This window comes from Symsagittifera roscoffensis, chromosome 5, assembly GCF_963678635.1.
Source record: "Symsagittifera roscoffensis chromosome 5, txSymRosc1.1, whole genome shotgun sequence".
NCBI lineage: Eukaryota > Metazoa > Xenacoelomorpha > Acoela > Convolutidae > Symsagittifera > Symsagittifera roscoffensis.
The window spans coordinates 21,365,605-21,376,159 of NC_087066.1; the positions used below are offsets into that span (position 1 = coordinate 21,365,605).

At 34.7% G+C, this 10,555-nt stretch overlaps 1 protein-coding gene across 1 annotated transcript; it reads right to left on the bottom strand.

The window, feature by feature from the left end:
• Nucleotides 1-1,758: 1,758 nt before the first annotated feature.
• LOC134846646 (kinesin heavy chain-like) lies at nucleotides 1,759-6,369 on the bottom strand. Its single transcript, XM_063864031.1, has 11 exons — nucleotides 6,256-6,369; nucleotides 5,822-5,959; nucleotides 5,338-5,451; nucleotides 4,829-4,973; nucleotides 4,552-4,619; nucleotides 4,178-4,330; nucleotides 3,661-3,849; nucleotides 3,402-3,485; nucleotides 2,991-3,156; nucleotides 2,697-2,702; nucleotides 1,759-1,940 (listed from the first exon to the last, which is right to left on the bottom strand). Exons 1-11 carry the CDS (start codon nucleotides 6,367-6,369, stop codon nucleotides 1,759-1,761), a joined length of 1,359 nt encoding a protein of 452 aa, XP_063720101.1.
• Between the last annotated feature and the right edge of the window lie 4,186 nt (nucleotides 6,370-10,555).

The window sequence follows — 10,555 nt, forward strand, 5'->3', positions numbered from 1 at the left end:
GACAATAATTTTTCATAGAGTCGTGAAAACTTCAGGTCAAAACAACTTAAAAAATTGCAAGAGCTTATTTTTTTTACAAGAACGTGCATGAAACTAAAATTTTTTTCAAGCATTAATTTTTAATGCACCACAAATATGCTGGCATATCAGACAAGCGATCTGGTCAAGAGAAGAAAAAAATAAAAATTACCAATTTTTTTGAGTTTTTGTTCGGAAAATTGAAGAAGTTTTTAAAATCAAAAACAGTTTCAGCGGCATTAAAAGGCTTTCGGAACAATCAAAATTTCCTTTTGATACAACCAGTTTATTTATAGCCTAGTGAAAAAAACTCGATTATTAGTCCAAAAAAGTTCTCCGATCGCAAACTAAAATGGGCGATTTTCGACAAATCGCATAATTAGACTGTATCAAAAAAATAGGAGATTGTATCTTTACTGAAAGTTTTAAAAAAGCAGACGAGGAATTGTTTTTCTACACTCACATGGACTCCTCTCAATCAAGCGCGGATCTAGGAGCTTCTCTCTATCAGCCATTTTGAAAAACGCTTGTATACCCTATCATTCCGTCAAAATTTCGACTTTTTGACGGAATTTTTTTTTATCATTTGAAAGGTATTGTTTTCCTGAGCTCAAATTTGAAAAGATATTTCACCTGTGATCATTTTTTGTAAAGTTACGGGGGTTTAAAGATTGCCATTTTGGTCAATTTGGGACAATTAACGCGCGATATATTTCGCGCTATTAACGCGTAAGCGATGAGTTAATCCGTCTTAGAAATCGTTCCAAATTGGTTGAAAGAAGCTTATTTGCCATAATTGGTTTGTTACAAGTAGCAAAATCTATCCGTTTGTACTTTATATGGCGTGTGGGGGGATGATTTTCTTGAAAAAAATTTCATATTTTGGAAAAAAATTTCTTTTGTTTTATTTCATTGAATTTTTTAATGTTAATACTGCTCCATAAACCTTAAACGGCAGTCGGAACATTCAAGGCCTCGCCCTGATACGAGCAGTCTTTTCTTTATTTAGTATTATATTTTGCAAGTCCATCAGGTTTTTTCCACATTGGCTCATTTTTGTCCCGATTTTCGATACGAAGGTAACGGAATATTTGTGCTCGGGCTGGTTTTTTTTCTTCAGTCAAATTTTGACTTTTTAACTAGCCATTTTTGACAGAAATTTTTTACACAATTTGAAAGGTAATTTTTTTGCTGAGCCTAATTTTGAAAAGAATTTTCACCTGTGATCATTTTTTGTAAAGTTATGAGGGTTTGAAGATTGCCATTTTGACCAATTTGGGACAATTAACGCGCGATATAATTCGCGCTATTAACGCGTAAGCGGAGAATTAATCCGTCTTAGAAATCGTTCCAAATTGGTTGAAAGAAGCTTGTTTGCCATAATTGATTTTTTAAAAGGAGCGAAATTTATCCTTTTGTACTTTATATGGCGTGTGGGTGGAGGATTTTCATTAAACAATTCAAATTTTTAGAGAATTAATTTGATTTTATTACATTGATTTTTTTAGGCATAATTACTGCTCTATAAATCTTAAATGGCAGTTGAAACATTCAGGGCTTCGCCCTGATACGAGCATTTTTGTTTTACATTTGCATTAACTTATATTCTAGGTTTTATTGATGTATCAATTCGCTCCCTGGTAATATATCTTAACGCGTCATATGTTACCTTTACACGAACAGTTTGAACATTTCCTTCTGTCGTTGTTATCAACTATTGATCTCCTTGATCAAGTATTTCTATAAATAGCCTAAATCATGCCCAAAGTTTTCTTGTTGTAACAATACCTCAGCCTGTAGGACTGCAAGAACATCTTCTGGAATGTCGTTCTTCTCCGCTGTCTCCTTCAGTTTCTCACTCTGCTCCGCTGGCTGGGATCCATCCTCAGCCACAGTCGCCATCTGGGAACCCTTACCCATCTCTACGTCGCAAAAAAAAAACAATTATTTCGAAAAGTAGGCTAATTGATAACTATTTATGAAAACATCGCGGAATGTTCGAACTTACTTTCAGTCAGAAATGTTTTTGCCATCAAATTTTTATAAAATTTTTTTTCACACAATTTCTTCACACTATGGTTGGGATGGGACAGGTTGTGTGTCCTAGCTAGTTTTTTTGTTTAAAGTTCCGAGTCATAATTTGAGGAGCGGGGCGTGAGAGATTCAGTCGAGAGTTGGATGAATCATTTTGATACAATTGATAATTTTACAATTTTACAAACTCACTCGATTTAGACTGAGATGATCGTTTTGAAGACGCGAGAAGTCCTTTAGATTTAATCAAGATGCCAATTTGAATAACTTTTGCATTAATACAAAAATGGAGAAATTTATCAAACGTAACTTACTTGAGCCGGCTTCTATTGGATGGCAACATAATTACATTTAAAGTAGAGTTTGAGTTAAGATTTGGGAGTTGGATGGGAAACATTTGAGTGTCACTTTCTTTTTTCGGCTATTTTGGGTCACTCCCTAACTCATAAAACCTTATCAAACCTACAATAAAAATCAGTTATAACAACTGCATTAAACATTATGCTTTTGTGTTTTCAATTAAAAGTACTGTAAATTTAATGCTTACAGTTCAATTAAAAGTAAACAAAAATGTCAGTAGTTTTTTGCACATGTGAGAAGCATCAATTGAAAAATCAGAGAAATTATTATAAGTTTATACTCACTTGACTCTGAAACAACAACAAAAAAATACAATCAGACGAGATTTAAACAAGGTTATAGAGTTTGAATCAAAAAAGTATACCTCGAAATTTATATAATGAAAACTTCGAACGAAAGAATGAAAACACTTCAGTATTGCCCAGTTTAATACAAATGTTCTGTTTGAAAATGAGAAAAACTTAAAACTCCAAGTTAAGACTTTCTTCTCGCGACGACTGAGCTTGTTTGGTTGTTTTTCCTAGTCCAGAAAAAGATTGATTTGAAATTTAAAAAAAAAAACATTAGCCCACTGTTGCCTTTTTTGCCGGCCTCTACAGCTAGGGAAGTCTTGCTGAGTTTGCTTTTGAGGCGCTCCTTGTCTTTGGCCGCCTCCACCGCCTTCTCAGTCCCCACCTCCCCCGGCTCCCCATCTGTGGCACAGTCCAAGTCATTCAACAACTTCTCCAGATCCTCTATTTTGATCTACACAAAAAAGTCAGAAGTCTTCTCAAAAGAGAGATTCCTTTGCCGTCAATTTCTGTGCTAAAGGCAGTTCTGATGAATGAAGAGAAACCAGCAAATCCATATTTGGGCTACTTTAAAACTCATTTGTTATCATGGATCATCTCAGAACAACTAGCATATCTTGACGCCAAGACAGCTTCTAAGAGTCTTAGACTCAGTTGAAAAGAAAGCGGATATTTAATATAAAGATTAAAAAAGGTTACCTTTTCTTTTTTGGGATCCTTGCCTTTCCTCCAAGACTTGGTCTCCGTACACAACTTCAGCGCCAGTTCCTTGATAGTCCCCACCTAGAAAAACTCAAATTAATTAAGAATAGTCAATATATCAATTCATGTCGCAATTTATCAGTTGCAATGAAAATATAAATAGTTAGTTGCCGATCTTTTTTGTTCAATTCAATGGCTTTTAATCAGATAAATGAAGAACAAATCTAAGCGATTATTTGAAAAAATGTATGTGTGCCTTAGCCATCTGGCTGTTATACAATCGCTTCCACTCATCTGGACTCTTCTCCACATTCGCAGTCACATTGTTCTTGATGGTCTTCACTATAGTCTCGAACAACAGAGTAGACTGTGTCTCGCCCTCGTTCATCTTAGCCGGTGAACAGCAGATGATCATGGTCGTCTTAGAGTTACCGCCCTGAGATTGCTGAAAGATAAAGTTTTCAATGAAGTTACAGTTTTAAAAAAAAACAGTTTTTTCAGGAATAATTTATCAACGTTTTAAGCTTACCACAAGCTTCAATGCCAAAACAAGCCAAGTCAATTGATTTGCACATTTTAACTTCGTATGGTAATTTTATTGATTTTGCGTTCATGTTTTTACTTTGATTCGGATGCGTTTTTAAAGGCCACAAATAAATGTCAAGTAGTGTCGGAAAGTTATTTTTGTTTCTTTTTAGCCGTGTTTTCAACTATTAAAATCCACCCTGTCGTTTCTCAGATTATTCTGTCAACATTTATCAGAAAAAAGTGACTTGTAGAATCCTGGTGAGTTTGCTGTCTCGATAGGGCACGTGGCTCTTTCCCTTCTCAGTGAGAGCACTGATCACGTTTCCCAGGCAGGAGAGGGACTTGTTGATGTTCTTCGCCTCATCCAACGTCTGACCAGTCGCAGCTGTTTTGCCCACCTAAACAAAACTGCAATCAGAATATTCCGTTCAGTTTTTGAGGTCGTTGAATTTTGATTCATTGTCTTTAAAAATTAACAAAAAAAAATTTATTGTTAAAATTGTTAAGCAGTCTTCCATTTTAATCTCGTTGTTTTATGAGTTGGGTCGATTTACAGAAACAGTTTATGAAAAAGTTATGATAAAACTAAGGTTTAAGGAAGAGTACAAATAGTTCGTACCTTCTCGCTGCCGGCGAGGTCGAACAGATACAGCTGACCAGATCTTTTTTCTCCACTAACTTTGTTTTCTAGTACAAACAGACAATTAAAAACTAAAAAAAGTTTTCAAAATGAAAATAAGTTTTGAAATTCAGACTATGATCCGCTCGTTGTTTGAACAGATTTTGATGGAAAAAAATTTTTTTTTGGTAAGAAAATATGCCGTTTTTCTTGATAGTTTTCCTGCGCACATTGTTTGCATTAAAGACTCATCTGTATATTTGACTGATATACTGACCTTGACCGATGTTCATGAGGAATACGGAGTGGGACCTGGAGGAGTGTTCGTTCATGTTGGTCTGTCCGATACTCCTATTCTTCTTCCCGCTCTCTATGAAGTTCATGACCTCACTCGGCTTAGACACACTCTCGTCTGTCAAATTCTGACACCACAGAAAAACAAACTGAATTTCAACTGAACTAACTGAATTTCAAAATTTTTTCTGGCAATTAACAATGTTATTTTTTTGAAAATTTGAGAGAATTTGATATTAATATCATTATTATCTTTATAATTAGTATCTCAGATGAGAAAAAAAAACAGTATAAAAACAAAAAATTGCTCGTTCGTTCTTTAGACAGTTCCTATTTAAGTAAGCGTATAAATAAATCAATAACGAAAAAAACTATTCGAAGTTGGCTTTTAGTCATGAACTTGAATAATAATCATGGTAATACCATAAAACTGTATGGATAGTTTTGAACTTCCATACCTCAACATATGGCCTCTTCTTTTATCCTCAGCACATTCTCGCCTGTCTTCGGGTTGAGTAGATCTCTGGTTTTCTCGTTGTAGATCTCGAAGTAGGATATCTGGATTGTGAAGTCCCAGCCTGGAGTCTTCTCAATATAGGCGATTACCTAAAAGTCACAGAGAGCATTCTTCAAGTATGATTACGTAGAGAATGTTAATCAAAGGACTCTTATGTTAAATAAAAAAACAAAAAAGACTCTTTGTCTTCTGAAATTCAAAAAAAACTATTTCAGATTCCTAAGAATTTTTTTTACAAAAAACGTACAAAAAAGAAAAGAAATATATCAAGATTGAATGCAGCTTGTTTTTGAATTGTTGCGGGTTTTTAAACGTGTTTCAAGTTTATAGAGCACCTCCATGCAAAAATTGTTCCTGGATTCAACAATCAAAACAAAATTATTGATCTTAAACTACTAAAGTTTGGGTTTTTGATTCATCCGGCGATATTCCTAACTTAGCAAGGTTTAGTTTTCAAACAGATTCACCAAAACAGTTTAACTCCAGAACGAGACGGGGGATGGTTCCCTGTCCCTCCTTGTCCTTCAGCGCTCCCTCCATAGTAAACGTCTTCCCAGAAGCAGTCTGCCCGTAGGCAAAGATAGTACCATTGTAACCCTAAAAGTCATGTAATATTCAAGTTAACATCAGGGAAAATGGCAGAAGTTTGTGTCGTTGAAAGTATGTTGAAGAGAACGTCTTGGATCCAAAGGTAGTCAAAGGCTGATGTATCAGAAACTGCAAAGAGCGTTTTAAAAAAGATTAATCTCCTTATAACCTTCAAGAAAAATTATAGCCTCAATACATGTATTTTAACAGACATCTATAGCAAACATAAACAGAGACTTCAAAAAATGTAGGAGAAAAAACTTTTAAAAGTGAGGAATATGAGGAACAGCTACTGAGCTACTAACTGCCAGCACATCATCCAGCACATGTCTGGCTGAGACGTCGTACACCTGTGCTTGAGTGGCGTTGGGTCCGATGACGGCGTCGAAGTTGTACTTCTTGTCGGCCTTGACAGCCATGCTGACCTAGTTTCCATTCACATTCACCGCCTCCTTCTTCCCCTTACTCAATTCGTTCTAGTTCAGGGGACGCACGCGACAGATCACCTAACAAGTTTTGTTTTAAAGTTTGGCTGTTTTTTTTTAAATAGAAATTATCAAAACGCACTCAAAATTCACCAAAATTACGAGAGCAAGATACTAGAGCAAGTTTCCTTGATGAATTGGAAATTGGGTCTCGTGTTTCGTGGAAAATTGGTCTCGGGTAAAAACATTCGCATGTTCATGTGCTTGCATCAATGCTCACTTAAAAACACTTGAACACTTTGCGGATTTGGGGGAGGGGGACAGAAGGGGTCGCTCAGCTAAAATGGATGTCTGAGTGGCCAGGGGGTGAAAAGTCTAAATTTCTAAATCAGTGTTCTGAATAAGTTATTTGAGTGGTTTTTTTGTTATTTGTCTCACCGATCTGATAAATTTAGACTTTATGTATTTATGTAGACTGCCTTTTTATTTTAAGTTTTATGTATTTTTGGTACCCCCTGTGAATGTTTTTGCTTTTTGAGCTCAAACTTAGGAAATAATATCATCTGCGACTGATTTTGATAAAATTCTGGGAGTTCCAAAAAAGTCAATTTTGCCATATACTGGACTTAAAAATTCGAGCTTTAAAAATTTTATTTAAGATTTTGGAAGCTTAATTGTTCAATTTTTTGAAGTGTCTTATATTCATGCTTGGGTGTTTTTTTACTCATTCAGTTCGGGACTTTTTAACTAAGCGTTTTTGACGAAATTGCTTATGCCACATATTGTTGTCTTGAGTTCAAATATGATCATTTTTTGGCGAAGTTCAGGGGGTTTGAAAATTGCTATTTGGCCAATTTGAGATCAATAGTGCGCAATATAGTGCGTTCTTATAACACACGTAAGCGGCAAATTAATGCGTTCAAAATGGAACTGAAGTCATCAATTTAGTTTAAACTAAACAAAACGAGACCCTAAATACAGGCTTTGTATTTTAAAAGTGGGAAATGAAACAAAGAAAATTTGATATATTCGTTTTTTTTGTTCCGACTTTCGATACGAAGGTAACGGAATTTTTGTGCTCGGGGTGGGTTTTTTTTTCTCTTCAGACAAATTTGGACTTTTTAACTAGCCATTTTTGGCGGAATTTTTTAAATATCATTCGAAAGCTATTGTTGTTCTGAGCTTAAAATTGAAAAGATATTTCAACTGTGACCTTTTTTTCGTAAAGTAATGAGGGTTTAAACATTGCCATTTTGGCCATTTTGACCAATTGGGACAATTAACACGCGATATAATTCGCGCTATTAACGCGTAAGCGGAGATTTAATCCGTCTTAGAAATCGTTCCACATTTGTTGAAAGAAGCTCATGTGCCATAATTGATTTGTTGCAAGGAGCGAAATCTATTGTTTTGTACTTTATATGGCGTGTGGGGAATGATTTGCATAGAAAAATTTTCAAATTTTAGAAAAAAAATTGTTCTTTTTGTTTTATTTAATTTAATTTTTTTATGTTGTTTATGTTATTACTGCTCCATAAACGTTAAAAGGCAGTCGGAACTTTCAGGGCTTCGCCCTGATACGAGCAGTCTTGTTAAAATTTTCGGACCAATCCGAATCAAAACGACACTAGTTTTTGATTAAAAATGGCTAGGATGGATGACTCGAGCTAGTTTTAACAACTCCTTTTTGTAACTGTTATCAAACTCTTGAAGCTCGTGCTGAACAGAGTCAAAAGTGAAGATGCTTTGATCCCACTACTGAAAAGTGTTTGCATGTTTACTGTTCTCGTTGTTTTCTAATAGGGCTTTCGATTACTTTTTTTGACAAAGACGACAATATTTTTTTGGTGACGCTCTTGTAATAATAACAAAAACAAACAATGATACCGCATTGAATGTTTTCAAGTTTGTTCTATTTATTCAACGATGCTAGACTTTACTACCACATGAGAGGGACTATTTTGCTTGCAGTATTTTTTGAGACATTCCATTTTTAGGTTTTTTGCATGACGGTTTTCAAATAAATTTATCGCAAAATATGCGAGTGAATGGTTTCTCTGAGTTGCTATTTTGTGTTAGTTTGTATGTTCTTTATCCCCTTCGCTTTTCACTGCGCTGTGTTTAAGTATCTTGAAGAGCAACTTAGAATTTCCTCTTTCGCTCTTTCCCTGTTGCTTCGTTCGTTCTCTGTCTCTCTTTTCCTTTGAAATTCGATTAGGTAATGTAGCTAAATTTTTGTTATAGTTACTCTCGGTAGATGTTTTCATTGTCTTTCGGTAAAGTTTCTCTACAACAGAAACTTATCAACTGGTAATTGATAGCTCAATAAGTGATGTTTGCTATACATCCTTATAATCCTTAATTGAATAGCTCATTAATGACGCACCGCTGAAAACTATACTAATTATAAGAGCAACATATCTCAATTTCAAGTTTGATTTATGACTCTAACAACAGAGTTCCACATTGAAATCAGAAGATAGATTTAAAAATTGTCGGAAAAAAATAAAAAGTTCAAGTTAGAAGGTTATAGGGCTCTAAAACTTTTGCGTTCCAAGCGAAATTCCATCTCTGCCTGTTCAATTAGAGGAAACTAAATTGCACTAAAACAAAAAAGGTACCTAAAAGTGACTTTAAGTTATGAGTTTAATGAACAATTATTTTGCTTTTTTGATAAACTAACCCAATTCGAAAAAAAAATTGGTTCAACAGAAGTTTTCATGTTGCTGGTAATTCTTAAAAATGAAAAGCATTCTTGAAACTAGATATTACTTAACTTTTTTCACGGCAGTTAGACATTTGCAATTGGAGAGCGTAATTTGGATTTAGATATACAAGTGTCTTAGCCATCCACGGTAAAAAAAATTGACTAAAAACGAGATCATTTTAGTTCTTTACTTTGATACTAGCATCTTGAAAAAGTGTTTGCTTTTCAAAATGAAATACAACGGGAACTAAGTCTGTAATGAAGGAGTTTCAAAGATCCAAGATATAAATGAGGCTGTTTATATAAACGGAAAATAAATGTTTTTTTTTTAAATTCAATTCAAGGCTTTGGTTGAAACAATCGGGCGCAAATTTGAAAATTAAAAAATCATCATTTACTGATAAAGTACAATCATATCATCGTCACAAACCCAAAATCTTTTTCAAAAAGAAAATATGGCAAGAAACAAATAAAAGTTAGGTATTGATATACAACTAGATACTTTTATATTTTTGGCACAGATGAAAAACATAACAATTTTACATAACTAAAATTTCGTTTCTGTTTCATTAGCTTATAAAACCGACGGGAGAATTGGATGCAGTCTTTTCATCTATACTTGATTGATCAATAGTGCGAAATGTTTGAACATGTTATGAAACTTCTGGTGGCAGGACAATCTACCCTATTCCAAACTACCCTATACCATTCTACCCTATGCCATTATACCCTACATACCAATCTACCCTATACCAATCTACCCTATACTAATCTACCCTATACTAATCTGCCCTATATACCATAATGAGGTCCCATAATGTAATCTTTCAAAGTCCTAATTAGAATCGGAAAGATACAGCACGTGTTAATTCATTTGAGTCTAAATTTTTGGACTCAATTTGAGTCTTTCACTTAAGGAAATTGCTCTAAAGACTAAATCGCAATTAGAGCCTCAAAATCTGAAATTTGTTTCATTTAACAAGTTTTAATCCCCAATTTTCAAAATCACGTACAAAAATGAAACCAAAACTACGTCATTATATCAATTTTCTTTGGAATAACATTTACCAAAATGAGTCAAATTTCTTGGGGTTTATCCCAACAGAATCGGCGAACGCTTGTAATCGGTGGCCACGAGTTTACGAAAAAACAGGAAACAAAGAATGGAAACATTCACTGGAAGTGTTCAAGATGGGGGTCCCATAAATGCAAAACGACAGCAATAACCCGAGAAAACGATCTTATTGCCTGTAGAAATGAGCACACGCACGAAGTATTTCCTGGTCGTTCGGATGCAAGGCTTCTCGTGCAGAAAATGAAACAGGACACAAAAATACAGCAAGTACCAGTCAATAGCGTAATTATAGCAAACGGCCTGCAGTCTGTCTCCGAAGAAAAAGCAGTTCAATTAGCTTACTTTCCGTTTTTATTTTTGACGAAGATGGGTATTTGATTTAAGGATGACTAATGAAA

Coding starts and splice junctions, on each gene's coding strand:
- LOC134846646 (XM_063864031.1), bottom strand. CDS start 6,369: ATGGCTGTCAAGGCCGACAAGAAGTACAACTTCGACGCCGTCATCGGA. Junction 5,452..5,821: donor TAAACTGTTTTGGTGAATCT/GTTTGAAAACTA, acceptor TGTGACTTTTAG/GTAATCGCCTATATTGAGAA. Junction 4,331..4,551: donor ACCTCGCCGGCAGCGAGAAG/GTACGAACTATT, acceptor AGTTTTGTTTAG/GTGGGCAAAACAGCTGCGAC.